General features: G+C 41.7%; 1 protein-coding gene across 3 annotated transcripts in view; it reads right to left on the reverse strand.

Moving 5' to 3' along the window:
* Positions 1 to 16,150, reverse strand: part of Afg1l (AFG1 like ATPase) — a 149,074-nt gene that overhangs the window by 92,773 nt on the left and 40,151 nt on the right. Inside the window, exons 3-5 of one of the 3 annotated variants that reach the window (XM_005363575.3) lie at positions 14,488 to 14,539; positions 6,615 to 6,716; positions 5,337 to 5,467 (exon numbers count right to left, since the gene is read on the reverse strand). In XM_005363575.3, coding sequence (XP_005363632.1) covers positions 5,337 to 5,467; positions 6,615 to 6,716; positions 14,488 to 14,539 — 285 coding nt within the window. Of the gene's footprint in view, positions 1 to 5,336; positions 5,468 to 6,614; positions 6,717 to 14,078; positions 14,114 to 14,487; positions 14,540 to 16,150 lie in introns of those variants that run through there. The other 2 variants (XM_026787401.1, XM_026787400.1) reach the window with 2 other exon arrangements.

Here is a 16,150-nt window from a genome sequence, read left to right on the forward strand (position 1 = left end):
TAAGTAGTAAGACATGTCTTCGCTCGGTATTCTGATGTTTTCAGAATCACAAGTGGTTTAGCAGGTAACATAAATATTGAAAGATACAAAAAAGATTTAAAAGAAAGCCTTAAGAACAAGGTATTCTTTTATTTTAGTCACTAGAACACATTTAAGAGAAAAACAAAAACAAAGCCCTATGTAGACATATTCCTCGACCAAAGGAGTGTATCTGAGATATCACATTGTAATGATGATGAAGAGAGAATGTACTCTGCAGAGCGTGAACTAAATGCTTCCAAAGTGGGACCTTTAAAACCCCTTAAACCCACGAGTACAGATAGAAGGTATATGTCCTTGCTTCTAAGCAGCAATATTTCCCGTTCATCTCCCTATAAAATAAACATTATTATATTCATTACCACCACTCTAAAGTCCAATAACAAACAGCAAAACCAGCAAGACTAATAGCATGATTCAATTTTAAAAGAGGAGTGGCAGTTTCAGACACACTGTCACTAAGAATAAAGCATCTAAAGATTCATTTCTGATAAATTCAGCAAGGATTGATTATACTAGGCTTAAGAATAACTTTTAGGTCCTGTTATTAAACAACCCAAACCCCACCTTCCTCTATAGCCAGATAGTTAACCACATAACACAAGACTTTGTGTACTAAAGAAGACACATAACCTAGCTGCTGAGTCAGAGCAAGGATGCTGGGTTAAAACCGCAGCTGAATTATGTAACCTCTCTGACTCTTCATTTTCTCATCAATATAATGAAAGCAGCAATAATACATAGTTGCAAAACTTTAATAAGACATAGTTAAACTCTCAAGAAATGCTAACTAGGGTTTATTACCTATGTATAGTATATATGCTCCTATAATTCCATATTAGTAATGCATTATTATATAGAATCTTGGTTGCAAATGGAAGGATAGATGTCACAGTACAGTGTTTAAGAACAAAGGCATTGCCGGGCGATGGTGGCACACGCCTTTAATCCCAGCACTCGGGAGGCAGAGGCAGGCGGATCTCTGTGAGTTCGAGGTTCGAGACCAGCCTGGTCTACAGAGCTAGTTCCAGGACAGGCTCCAAAGCCACAGAGAAACCCTGTCTCGAAAAACAAAAAACAAAAAACAAAAAAAAACAAACAAACAAAAAAAAAAGAACAAAGGCATTGGGATTGGTGGTCAAGAATAATTCTTGTTCTTCCAGAAGACCCTAGCTCAGTTCCCGGAACCCACGTTGGGTAGCCCATAGCTGCCTACAACTCTAGCTCCAGGGAATCCTTGTCTTCTCCTGAGTTCGCAAACACCCACACTTATGTGCACACATGTACACAATTAAAACTTAAAATAAATATTTCTTTTTTAAAAAAAGACAAAATATAGAGGCCAGACATGGTGGAACACACCTTTAATCCCAGCACTCAGGCAGCAGAGGCAAATGGATATGAGTTAAGAGCCCAGCCTGGTCTGCAAAGCAAATTCCAGGACAGTCAGGGCTCTATAGAGGGGCCTTGATGCAAAGCAAACCAAAACCAAAACAAACAGCACAAACACACAGGCACACAGAAAGCACCCCAGGAGACAGGAGCCAACATCAGAGAATATACATAAGGAGCTGAGATGCAGCTCCATGTTAGATGCCTTGCCCAGTGTGTAAGAGGTCTCTAGGTCCAGTCTCCAGCATCAAAACGAACAAAAAAGATAAAGAGTATATAGATGGGATGGAATAGCCAATAGATAAATAAGCAATATCTCAACAGTTCATAAAAGACTAACCTAGTAAGAAAACAAAGGAGAAAAATCATATTAATACATAAATAATATAAATTAAATAATCAGATCATTTCATCTATTAACAATTCAAATGATGAGATAATTCATGATATTTACAGGAGATAATGTGGCCAAGGTTTGAGTCTTTGGGATCTAAAATGCTGGCTTTGCTGGAGAGCTGCTTTATACACAAGCGTAGTGATGCTTAAGCGAGGAAGGCGGCAGGCAAAGCTTGACGGACCACTATGGCGGGAGTATGGAAGACCAGAATGCCAAGATATGGACAAGAAAGAGTGCTCGTGAGGTTTCAGAAAAAAAGGACTCGGTCGGGAGGTGGGCTAGAAACCATTTGTGTTATATTCTGGCAAAGAATGGGGCATGGTCTGCTTATGGCCTAAAGGTTTTAAAGGAAACTGAATTCAAAAGCAATGGACTTTTCAATTGGTGGGGAGAGCCCAACATAACAAGGCATCAATGGTGGAATGTTTGCTGCTTGATGCCAGGCTTATAGTGAGAAATCAGAGCAAAAGTCGGAGCAAGTAGAGCCAAGAAGAAGAATTAAGTCCAGTTAGACACAGAAAAGAACAAGAGTGCATTTAAAGCTGTGGACAGGGCCTGGAGAGATGGTTGAGCAACTACGAGCACTTGCTGCTCTTGCAGAGGACCCAGCATTGGTTCCCAGCACTCACAAGGCAGCTCACAGCCATCTGTAACTGCAGTTCCTGGGGATCTGGTGCCCTCTGAAAGCACCAGGTACATCTGCAGTGAACTTAAATTCATGCAGGCAAACAATTGCTCATAGTCAAAGTGAAAATAAGTCTTTTTTAAAAAAAAAAAAAAGGCTGGAGAGATGGCTCAGTGGTTGAGTGAGCATTGGCTGCTCTTCCAGAGGACCTGGGTTTGATTTCCGCACCCACATGACAGCTGATGCTAATCTTTAACTCCAGTTCCAAGGAGTTTGACAGCCTCTTCTACATCTGAGGGCACCAAGCATACATGTGGTACATACATAGACACACATGCAGCAAAATACCTATACAGATAAAACGCAATAAATCAAATCTAAAATAAATAAATGGCAGGCTATGGTGAGGCCCTCCCTGTCTCCCAGTACTCAGGAGGCCAGTATGCAGATAGGTCTCTGTGAGTCTGAGGTCAGCCTGATCTATATAGAGTCCCAAACCAGCCAGAGCTCTCCAGAGACCCTGTCTCAAAATAGATAAGTAAGTAAGGTCGTGAACTGTGAACAAGGTGTGTATAAAACTGTACTATTTAGGAGAGAGCATCATTAAAGAAAAACCTCAAACCTTGACTGGGACAACGGGAGAGATGCCATGAGGCAAGACCTCAACCATCAAAGGTTTCAGTGTATGAAAAATGAAATATATTTGAAGTCTTTCCTTTGGAAATACAGTGTCCAAATAAGTGGGGCCTGAACAGCTAGAGACAAAGAGGTGCTCTGGTCTGACAGGATCCCCATACAAGTGTTTCCCCAGATAGAGTAAATTCATAAGAAACATGGGTCCAAGGGCACTGACAAGCCTGCAGATTAGCTACCTAGAGACAGGCATAGTCTGTTTAGTGGTGGAACAGGAAGGGTCCTGCAACAAGAGTCAGGCAACTGAGATAACTATCAAACCAAGTTTGGATGAGGCAGGTGATGACAGCACCTCCGCTGTTTGTGTTAGCAGGCAAGATTCTTTACAGCCTTTCTCTCTCAGTGTGGGGATCTGAATGAGAATGGCCCCTATAGGCTCAGAATTTGAGTACTGAGTCCCCCAGTTGCTAGAGCTGTTTAGGAAGGATCAGGAGGTGTGACCTTGTTGTAGGAAGTGTGCCATTACGGGCAGGTTTTGAGGTTTTAAAAAGCCCAACTCTTGGCTACGGCTCCAACATCATGCCTGCCTGCAGCCATGCTCCCTGTCATGAGGATCATGGGTTAAACCTCTCAAACTGTAGCCAAGCCCCCGAGAAACTCTTGCCTATAAGTTGTCCTAGTCCTGGTCTGTCTCCACAGCAATAGAAAAGTAACTAGGACACTTAACATGTAACAGGAACCTTCTGTTCCCCGGGACTCTGATGAGCCTGGGCTTGTTCAAGCATTAGCAATGTAGATAGACATTTATTCTTGATTCCTCCTCCCCTCTCAAATGTGAATTTAATGGCGAGTACTCAGACAGCCAGCATTATTAGTGGAACATTATGGTCTGGGGAACTTTCATGGGATCCTTCCTTAATCAATCAAAAACAAAAACAAAAAAATCTATAACCATGTTGATATAAAAACAAATACAGGGCTAGAGAGATGGCTCAGGGGTTAAGAGCACTGGCTGCTCTTCCAGAACATCCTGTTTGATACCAGCACCCATATGGCAGTTCACAACAGTCTGTGACTTCAGTTCCAGGTGACATGATGCCCTCTTTGGGCCTCTATGGGCAATGCACACACCTAATGCACAGGCATACAGGCAGACAAACTACTCATATACCTAAAATTAAAAGAAATGTAGGATTTAGGGACTGGAGAAATGGCTCAGTGGTTAGGAGTGCTTAACATTACTGCAGAGGGCCAGGTTCATTTCTCATCACTCACAATGGCCTATGCCTCCAGTCCCAGAGGATCTGGTGCCCCCTGGCCTTAGTGACCATCTGCATACACACAGTGTAGGGAAGCTCAGGTAGCACACGATTTTGCACTGTGCAATATCTGGTGGAGAAGAAGGGAGACACGTGCCATTCACTGTAACTTACAAGTCAGCAAACTTCTCTTATAATAAGTTAGTATTTCAGGCTTTCCATGCCTCATAGACTCTCCATTCCGTTTCTTCTTATTTTTATTATTATTATTTTCATCTCCCCTCCTCCTCTTTCTCCTCCTCCTTCTTGCTATCACTTACAACAGGACCCCAGGGCTGGTGGGACGGCTGAGTGGCTGAGAGCTCTGGGTGCTCCTGTAGAGAACTCACATTCGGTTCCCAGCACCACAGCTACCTGTCACTACAGTTCTGGGAGCTCTGCCGCCCTCATCTGGTCTCCAGAGTCACTCATATGCACATCCACACAGACGCATGCATGCACGCACGCACGCGCGCACACACTTAAAGGTGAATGAATAATAAACAGATCTTAAAGCACTATGGCCCAACAATCTTTTCTCAGGGACCAATTTATCTTGAGAAGGCCTTGGCTTGTGAAACTCTAAACCAGACAGTAAAATTGAAGTAGTAACAGAAAATATGTGAAATCAATTCATAAAATAACGAAAAACCAGGAGCAAAATTTAAACATCCAGACTTTGTTCAGTGTGCCATTCTATAGCTATGAAATTTTCACTCAGGCTCAGATGCTCAGAGTGCCTGGTGCCGTTGCGGAACACTGAGTCATGTTCCCCGAACCCAGGCAGCCCAGAACCATCTGCAAATACAATTCCAGAAGCCCCAATGCCTCTGGCCTTGGTAAGCACCCACACTCATAGACAACCCCATGCATGTGCATGCGTGCACACACACATAATGTGAAATTCTAAAAAGAAATCTAAATCTAACAAAAAAGAAAAACCCAGCTTTACCTGAAATTCATCAAAGCAGAGGAGACAAGCTTCTTGGCTGATTTCGTCCGCTATGGGAGCTATGGGGTCATATGACTTAGCCATGAATCCTGCCTTCCTTTTTGGTAAGCTCTGTTTAAGGCGATGTATTCCTTAGATATAGGAAATAAAACAGACAAAATATTACATTAATAGAACATTTTAAGGAACTAGAACATATTTTTAATCTCTGAATAAATCTTAATTTGGACATAAAAACTAAATTTAAACGCCACATGAAACGGAGTTCAGTCATCACAATCTGATTATTAAAAGGCATTGCATGTTCTCACTTCAAAATAAATTATCCAAATTTGACAGTCTTAAAACCATAAGGGGAATTCACGGCCACTTCCTCTCACTGCTGAGTCACTGCAAGGGCAACAGTGATAGACAGCTAAATGCATCAGCAAACTGGAACTGGTCCTGGGTTTAAGTGATGAGTGTGGAGGCAGGAAATCACTTGTGAAGTACATGTGCATCTTGTCTAGCAGATCCAATCAGAATGCTCCCTTGTCTCCATCCCAAGACATTCAGACCATTCATGCCTATTCACTGTATTTACACTAAACACTGAATGTACTGGGGAAAGCAATGTTCCCACTCTAGGAAGGAATGGACGACAGGCAAACCATGCAGAAAATAATCTACAAACACCAAGAGATAGGCAATATGGAACCCACGGGAATCCCACCAGTGGAAGATGATGCTGAAGGATCAGGAACTACATCTGACTGTCTCAAAAAAGAAACAAGAAACCTGGTGTGGTAGTGCACTCTGGAAGCAGAGGCAAGCAGATCTCTGAGTTCAAGGCCAGCCTGGTCTACAAACCAAAATCCAGGAGTGCTAGAGCTACACAGAGAAATCCTGTCTCAGAAATAAATAAGTAAATAAATAAATAATAAAATTTTCAAAAAGAAAAGATCTATAAGGAAAGCTATAAAATCTACATGTAAATACACTCTGAGTGCCTACGACATAGGTAACACGGTAGGAACCTAATCTAAAGGGACTTCCTAAAGCAGGTGTGGGTTAACCTCTTCCAGCAAAACTCCCCTCTAGCACTGAACTGATCTTAAGAACGACCTCAAGATGAAATCTCATTTTCCACATATTGCAAAGCAAAAGATACCAAAAAGAATTTTACTTCAAGCAAAAGCCTGATTGTTTTATGGCTTATCTGTTCAATCACCAGAAAAGAAAACAACTTTGTTGTGGTCACTCTGAAAAACCCTTGGCTGCTTGGGGTCACTGACTTACTTTTGTGCACATCTAGCATGAAGCCATGAAAGTGGACCCGTTTTTTCCTCTTCATCTCCACATAAGCATAAAACATGTCCATCACCATTGTTTTCCCTGTACCTTGAAAATAAAAATAAAAAAATTTAAGAATACCATTAAACGGCATGTGCTGATTGCACTAATGATTGTTCATTAGCTTTGAGATAATGAGACGCGCTCTTCCTGGGAAGCTAGAGGCGGCTGCTCTGCTGGGTCAGAGAGGTGCGTACTTTGCCTGCTGAACCGGCTCTTAAAGACTGATGCTCCCTTTGTGGTCATAATCCTGCTTTTAGTCAACACTGAGAGGTATGCTCATAACCTAGCATGATTTCTAGGCTGTTCTTCCAGCTTTTCATATGAAAGACACAAGAATAAATTAATCTACTGGCATTACTATATATTAGAAACTATGGGAAATTCAGAAATAGAATATGGAAAGAAGGTGGCTGGCTGACAGGATGGCTCAGCAGGTGAAGTACGTGCTGTGTAAGCCTGCCCTGACTAACATTTAATCCCATTCCCCACCCCATCCCTGCACACACACATACCATAGGCACACATAATAAATTGGTGTAGGAAATCCTTCTGTATATGTGTTGCTTTTATTAATTAATGAATAAAGAAACTGCTTTGGCCTATAGAAAGGCAGAACTTAGGTAGGCAGGGGAAACTAAACTGAATGCTGGGGAGAAAGAAGGCGGAGTCAGGAGAAGCCATGTAGCCCTGCTATAGACAGACACCAGAACTTTATCTGATAAGCCACAGCCGCATGGAGAAACACAGATTAATGGAGATGGGTTAATTTAAGATATGTGTTAGACAGAAATACACTTAGGCTATTGGCCAAACAGTATGGCAGATAATATGGTTTCTGTGTGATTATTTAGGGGCTGAGCAGCCAGGAATAAGTAAGTGACCTCTTACAACAAATAATAGATACAAATAGTTTTTAAAGAGGGGAAAAGTTAAGGAATAAAGTCAGAGGAAAATGGTCAGTTATAATACTTTGTCTTATTTAAAGCTGAGACCATGCTTTTCAAAATGAGCTCTACTTCAGAAACTCATAATCAATCTTTAGAATTAAATTATCTAGTTTTCAACACTTAAAAAGGTTACTTGCTATAATTGCAACTAGCAGCTGAATGTGAGCACAGGCATTCACACAAAAACATTGCTCTCTTACAGAAAACCTAGCAATCAAGAACCTAGCACTTGGGAACCTAGTACTGGGGGGACTGCAGCAGTACCCACACTTAGTCCACACCCCAGCAGCCATCAGCAAGCCAAACCTGCATGTAAGCGTCCTGTCTCCAATCCCCCCCACCAAGACACATACACACACACACACACACACACACACACACACACACACACACACACACTCAAATTCAAAGACAGCTTAACAAACAGGAAGACACAGACTCATTTTTGGGCTTTTTTCCAATGTCTTGAGGAGACATTAAGCCCATAACCTTCCTTCCCTTCTTCCCTCCCTCCCTCATTCTTTTTTAAATGTATGTGTGTGATTGTTTTGCCTACATGTATGTCAATAATCCACATGCATGCAGTACTCTTGGAGGCTAGAAGAGAGTGTTGGATTCTTCCTGTGACTAGAATTACTGATGGTTATGAGCCATCATGTGGGTGCTGGGAAGTGAAGCCGGGTCCTCTCCAAGATCAACAAGTGCTCTTAGCCCCTAAGGTAACTCTCCAGCCCCCAAATCCATGCCATTTCAATGCTAGGTCTTTTTGTGTAAAAATGCAATTCCCAGTCAGACTTTTCATTCAAAGGCTCACTTAAATTGAAAAGTGATTCTTTGCAAAAACCTTCAGTACTATACTTCTGGCTAGAATAAGCAGATTCTCAATCATGACATCTACCAAATAAAGTAAAGCAGTAACCTCTAAAATTCTACTGCCTCTAACACTGATCCAGCAAAGCTCCTAAGTTATCTAACCAAAAATGTGAAGAACATGTACTGGAACTTGATATTTGTATGAACTCTCTGTCAAATGGACTTAAAATGTGAACACCACCCACCCCACCTCTTGGGAACGTGGGCGTTGTAGTCTAGAGACTACTTCCTACTGTCTAGGGTGATGGCATACACAGGGGACCCTGAAAAATTGAGATAATGGTCAAGTCCTGGGAAAAGTAGTTGTAACATTTGTTGTCCAGTCTCACAACTGTCTCCATGCAGAAGATGAGCCAGGGAGAAGGAGAGCTGCAGTTTACTGAGACATTTTAGACAAAGAGTAACACGAGGCCTGAGAGCACGGGCATGGACTGCCCAGAGGAGAGCCTCGTTGCACTGTCTTTATAATAGCCATAGACAGGATTTGGTGGAGTTGGCTGTCTTTTTTTTTAAAAAAAATATTTATTTATTATGTATACAACATTCTGTCTGTGTGTACGCCTGCAGGTCAGAAGAGGGCACCAGACTCCATCACAGATGGTTGTGAGCCACCATGTGGTTGCTGGGAACTGAACTCAGGACCTTTGGAAGAGCAGGCAATGCTCTTAACCTCTGAGCCATCTCTCCAGCCCCGGAGTTTGCTGTCTTTAGAGGGTGCCTGAGGACTTTACATTAGATCACAGAGTCAACAGGAGTACAGCAAACAAAGCAACACTTCAGATCACAGGAATTGCATGCTAACTGTAAACTAAAATTATAGGAAAAAATACACGGACAGGAGCAGGGCCACACTAAAGGATACATACGTTCAGGCCTTAAACATGTTCCTTTGCTATCTTAGCACTCTTATGCAAAATGTCCTTATATTGCAAAGAATGTCTTTACGTAGGCAGTCTGTACAGCAACTGCTAATTGTGTTGGAGCTCTTGATCCTCAGCTGGCAGAGGCCTCGATCAGACTCCAAAGTGAAAGGTTCCTTTCCCTTCCCATACCCTCATAACTTCTATCTTTCTATCCTGCTTCAAACAAAATGAAAGTCAAAGGCATATCAACATTTGATGAGCATTGCCAAAGCAACTCTTAGAGGTAATTTCATAACTTCAAACACTTATATTAAAGAGCAACACTTTAAAATCAACAGAAACTTGTCTTAGTCTACAAACTCAGAAAAGGCAGCAATGGAAACCCAAGGTAAATATAAGAAAGGAAATAATTAAGAAGTCAAAAAATCAAAAGATAAATCACTGAAAACACTGGGGGAAAATACTAAACCCTATTTCAACTGAACAAAAGAGAGGAAACACAAAGCAATGGTGGAAAACTGCACACAGTCTGCCACTTGGGTGAGTTGCCCTATGGGCAGTTTTCTGATAGGTGTCTGAGTCTCTGATTTCAAAGTCATCTCCATCCTTGGCTCCAGACCGGTATCTGAGGAACCTTCGAGAGACCCCAGAGCATAGTGGTACTCAACCATGAGGCACTATTGCACACACCTACAATCCCAGAACTCCAAGGCCAGTCTCAGCTACATACTGAGTTTGAGGCTGGCTCAGATTAAATAAGATCCCATCTCAAACAACCAAACAACAGCAACACTTGCCAATGACACACTCTACTGCTTGGCAACAGTATGACAGGCCCCAAATTAAACACAATACAACCATTGCCTAGCAACCCCACTTTGGGGTGTATAAAATAACAGAAAGTGGGAATGTAAACAAAGATCTATACGTTAATGTTTACAGTAGCATTATTCACAACAACTGAAGACAGAAGAACTCAAAACACCCACTGATAAAAAAGAAATAGATAACAACCTGTGAAATATACATGTAATGGAATATTATTCAGCCCTTAAAAGGAAGAAAATTCTTGTGTGACTGGATATTTTTGGCTGCTGTAAAAATATTTTTAGTTTATTCTTGATACAGTCTTCAAATTATCTTACTCCAAACTAGTATCTATAAAGTTTATTTTAAACTCTACTGGTTTGAAAATGGGAGGAGCATAAAAAAAAGGGGAAAACATTCTGATGTGTATGACAATATAGATAAATCTTGAAGATATTTTTTGCTCAGTAAAATAGGCCAGACATGAAAGGCCTGACATCAGATGATTCCCTTTCTGTGTGGGACCTAGAGTGGCCAGACTCACCGCACAAAGGGGAGCTGTGCTTCAGGACTTGAAGGCTGAAGAAAATGGGGGAGAGGCTGGAGTTAGGAATGACTTGAGTGAGCAGTGCTGGCCCATCTAGTCACTACATCTCCAAAAGCAGGACACTGCCTGGCACGGGGCAGATGCTCAGCAAACACCTGTCCCGAGTGAGGAGCACAAGGTCATAGGACCTTGGGGAAAAAGTGGAAGGAGCCGGACACTGAATTCTACCAAGTTCACCACGTGGCTTCAGTCTCTAAGAATCATAAACCTGGTGTTTTTTCAAGAGAGGAGTATTGCCAGGAATTAACTTGAAAAATCCAGAGCTTTGACATCTGATGATCAAGCCCTGACTTAGGAAGTCAAAAAATGGAGACCCCTCCTGGAGGTTCCTTCTCACAGCTTTCCCCTGCAGACAGCAGGAAGTGGTGTCCTCCCCACCCCTCCAAGCCCCACAATGGTGCTCTAATCTCTGCTAACTTCTAGAGCTCGGTGTGAGCACAGGACGGGGCCAGACTGCTGCGGGTAGGGACTATAGGGCCTTCCATTCTCTTCTAATAGTCTAGATAAATATTAACCCTGCTGGCACCACTGCAGTAGGTACTGGCGTTCCTCCACCCAATAAAGGGAGGAAGAGAAGGAAGGTGGGAAGGAGGAAAGGCTGGACCTGTGTTTAAGATTCTACAAGGCCAAATGACTAAACTTCAAGATTATGGATAGTTAAAATGCTACAAACCAGAGACAGATTGCCTCAGCTCCTTTAGTCCCTCTGAAAGCCATCCATTGCCCACCCTGCATCTGACCTAACATCCTTGTGACTGTCAAAACTTTAACGTATTAGCAGATCACTAATCCAAAACCTAAGAATGCTATCAGACATTGTCTCAAACCTACAGCAGTTGTCCTGCTTGGCTGTGACCTGTGGACCCACCAATGAATGTCACTTGCAGTTCCTTTGTTCTGTGACTACTAGAATCTCATGTCAGCACTTCCATGGTGGAGTCTGGTGTTTGCAGAACCTGAATCTGTTTCTAAGTCTTGGCTGCTCATTTAGCTCCAGAATAAACCATGTCTTATTCTCTTCGAGATGAGAATGGATTTTTGATTTGACAGTGTCTTTTGGTCAAGCGCTTGCAACAGAACCAGATACAAGCCAAGAGCAAAGGTTCAGATTATTACCATACAGCTTTCGGCCTCTGAATGCGATGAGTTAAGTACAATTAACAAAAATAGTTGAACTACAACATTAATCCGTCAATTTAAATACCAACCCTGTGAAGGTTCCTGGATATAAGGCGCATCCAAGGCCCTCATCTCAACCCATCTATGAATAAGAATATAATATAGCAGGCACTACCAAGCACAAGGCAATGGAGAAATAGGAAGCGGTAGCATGGGGTGCTAGGAAGCTGGTGCTCCCCTTCTCAGGAAACCTTGCTAGATTTAATACCTATTTCTCAAGTCTAAAATGGATAAAGAATATGAGTTTGGGGTGGCATTCTGAGGCTATTCTAGCTGAGAGTCCTCAAAATGAGAAGCTAACTTCTTATTACCCTTTTCTGAGTATTCTAAACTGACTCTAGCCACCAAGTTATCTCACTTCCTAGTTCAAGGTTTGTATCTCTTCCCCTCTGCTATAAAGGTATTTTAACCAACAGCATGTACCCAGCCTACACTGAGCATCCCAGATAATTCCTCCCCTCTCTTCCCCTCCCTCTTCCTCCTCATTGTTTCATTTTTCTTTGAGACAAGGCTTACAACATAGCCTAAAGCTCATACTCCTGCAGCCTCGGCCTCCTGAGTGTTGGGGTTGAAGGTCTGCATCTCGTTCGAGGGCTAGTTTTTTCAAGAACTCAGACGCATTATTCAGACTGTATCTCCATTCAATTAGACTATGGGAGCAACCTTTACAAGTCTTGCTTTTCAAACCCTTTTGCGGAAGTCTCTACCAACCACCTCCATTTACGGTTAAGTGGTTAAGGTAATAGGAACAACAGAGAACAGATGCTTGCAATGACTGAACATGAAAGTGGAGGTACAGGAAGTGCAATGCTCTCCCAAAAACAAGAGCTGGCCAGGGCCAGATGGGAAGCACCCAGGGTGCAGGAGGCAGTAAGCAGTGTCCCGGGTGCAGGAGGATATGAGCAGAGCCCAGGGTGCAGGAGGCTGAGAAGTGCTGAGCACCTGCTGTAAAGGAAAAGGAACATCACCTCAAAACTCACAACTAGCCTAGCAACCTAGGAAAGGCAAGTCCGCCTCATGGACAGAACTAGGAGATCAAGGATGTACTACCACTAATGCCCAAACGCATCTACTAACTGATTTAAAGGAGGCTACAGGGCAGGGTGGTGCTGAAGCAGGAGGAGCACTTGCGTCCACAAAACTGAGACCAGTGCAGGGAGCAGAGTAAGACCCTGTTGGTGGGGGGAGAAGGTAATAACAACAGCCAGGTCATTACTCTAAGGACTTAGATTATGAATAAAAATCTGTGTGGAAATTAAAAAGTCAAAAAATACAAGCTTAATTTTACAAAGAAGTAGGCTGAGACAACAGCACCCTACTGAGCCCCTGACTGTGCAGTCAGCCACAGATACCTTCCTGCAGGTCATCTCACCTCACTTCATGCAGACTGAGGCAGTGATGCTCACATGACTAGCCACAGCCTAGGGGAAGCCATGGTGAAAGCTGAGGTCACTGTCTCGTTTTGGCAAAGTTCAGTGATCACTTTCCTGTGGATCCTATATGTCCAGTTAATACAACATACTGTCAAACAGTCCAGGCAAGAACAGTTTCTTGCTCAAATAGTTAGGCTTGCCATGTTGAAAGCAAACTCCATAAGGAGTTTCTTCAATGCCCATTGTCTTTGAAGTAAATTGGTACTGCCAGGAGCAGATGTTTCTAATTGTCATGAAAAGCCCTACGTTAACAAAATGCCATATTCTGTAGGTATTTGAAAGGTTTGAAGACCATCTATCTATCTAAAATATATCTCTATGTGATGTGAAAAACATACCTAGCATATCTACATATTTAATCGTTATAGATGAGTAACTACTGACCTGTGTTTCTTGATCATCCTAAATAATTCATAATAGCTTTTAAAAACTAGAATTTTACCTTACATTTTTTAATTAACTGCATAGACACCATACCTTATACAAGAGTAGAAACATTCATACAATATATTGTGACAAAAACAAGCTCAAATTGATATCAATATACAAAAATCCTAACAAGAGTAGACGCATAAAACCGGACTTGCTGAACATAGCGGACAATGAGGACTACTGAGAACTCAAGAACAATGGCAATGGGTTTTTGATCCTACTGCACGTACTGGCTTTGTGGGAGCCTGGGCAGTTTGGATGCTCACCTTACTAGACCTGGATGGAGGTGGGTGGTCCTTGGACTTCCCACAGGTCAGGGAACCCTGATTGCTCTTCGAGCTGATGAGGGAGGGGGACTTGATGGGGGAGGGGGGAAATGGGAGGCAGTGGCGGGGAGGAGACAGAAATCTTTAATAAATAAATAAATTTAAAAAAAAAGAGTAGACGCATACATACAGTGTATTGTAACAGAAATTTCCTTAAATTTGTATCAATATATAAAAGTCCTTTAAACAAGAGTAAAAACATATACAGTGTAACCAAATTAAATCAGTATGCCAAAATCCATGCCAATGCAAAATATCTGAGATTGATTAATAGTTGTATTTTTATCCTATATATTGTCCCCAAGTGGAAGCAGCTCCTGCCGGCCCCCAGGACTTATTCAACACTTACCAACATCTCCATAAACATAGAGGCCCTTTGGAGGTTTGTTCCTTGAAAAAAGCTGCAAATTAAGAACAAATTACAAATTTTCTATCATGAAAAGAATTACATATAATCAAACACATAAAGTTCCCAGCTGTGCTATATATAGAACATTGAGGGGACAATTATATACAAAAGTAGAAAAAAACTTGGTGTGAAAGTCTGCAAAGCCAAAATATTGTCCAGCCTCTAAAAGGAAGGGTTTTTTTTTTAATAGACTACAGCATGGATAAATCTTGAGGACATTGTATTTTAAAATAAGCTAGTCACACAAAGACAAAATACTTCTATGAGGTACTCAGAGTAACCAAATGAGAAGTATAAACTATAATTGCCGGGGCAGAGTGGAGGTGAGGAATTATTGTTTGGGAATACAGAGCTCCATTTGTGTAACATGAAGAGACAGGTAGGAGTAAGACACAGAATTATGTCAGCATTTACTGCCACCGAGCTGTGTAATAAAAGTAGTTAAGATGGCTAACATGGTGGCAGACACTTGTATACCAGCACTTGGGAAGCTGAGACAGGAGAATGCCTATACTTCGCAACCAGACATGTGATTTAAAAGGAAAATCTAAAAGCTCAACTCAGAATCCAATTCACAAGACTCTCGCTTCTGTTTTTATAACCCATGGACTTGTTCTAACTCCACTAACTTTATCTCCTGATATGGGCCACACCCTGGTACAGGCAAACAGATCTTCTCCACCTTGGTTCCAACAACTGCATAGCTTCCTGTTCCCTGCAAGTCACTGTTAAGTCTAAGCCAAAAATAGATTTCCACTCCTGCCAACATCTCTTAGTCCTTCTTTCTTTCTTTTTTGTGTGAAACATTATGTAACTAGATTCTCAGCTTGCTTTAAAAATAAAAAGGACACACTCTTAAACAATTTTAGAACAACGTCAAGTTTGGAACCTAACATAAAACCTAATAATCTCTAAGTGTATTCTGCATTTTAGAAATCTTTTAAAAGCAATATTCTGTGTTTGTTAACTAGAGTTATTAAACACATCACATTCTGCACAGATAAATTGTTTTGCTGCAGTTGGTTTCTGATTTTTCTTTTGAGACAATTTGCAAAGCCTTGACTGGCCTGGAACTCGCTATGTTGACCAGGGTAACCTCAAAGTCATAAAGATCTTCAGTTTTAGGATTAAAGATGTGAGCCACCGTGCCTGGAATAGCTTCTCTAGCATTGTTCACACGACACACAATAGCCACTAAGTAAACAAAATTCAAATTAGAAAAACAACGAAGATGGGCAGAGAGCTGCACAAGAGCTCAGTTTCTATAATGTGGCCCTGAGGATGGGATGAGCAGGTCAAGGACAGAACGCTTTCTCGCCAGAGTAATGACTGGAACTCCGTGTTAGAACTTAAACAGGCAGGAAGGAGCACTTAATGCGTCTATCTTATTTCTTCTTTCCTACTCACTAATCCAATATATTTTAGAAAGAGAACACTGTCAGATTTTTGTATGTTACATGTGTAATTTATGCTACATTGTTCTATATATTTTATTAATTCTTTGAATTTAACACCATTTATTTTGACCAAGTTCACTTTCTACTCCTCTCCTTAAATATTCTTGGTTTTGGGTTTGGTTTGGTGAAGTTTTAGGGGGAAGGGT

This window comes from Microtus ochrogaster, linkage group LG9 (genome assembly GCF_000317375.1).
Source record: "Microtus ochrogaster isolate Prairie Vole_2 linkage group LG9, MicOch1.0, whole genome shotgun sequence".
In the NCBI taxonomy this organism is placed as follows: Eukaryota; Metazoa; Chordata; class Mammalia; order Rodentia; family Cricetidae; genus Microtus; species Microtus ochrogaster.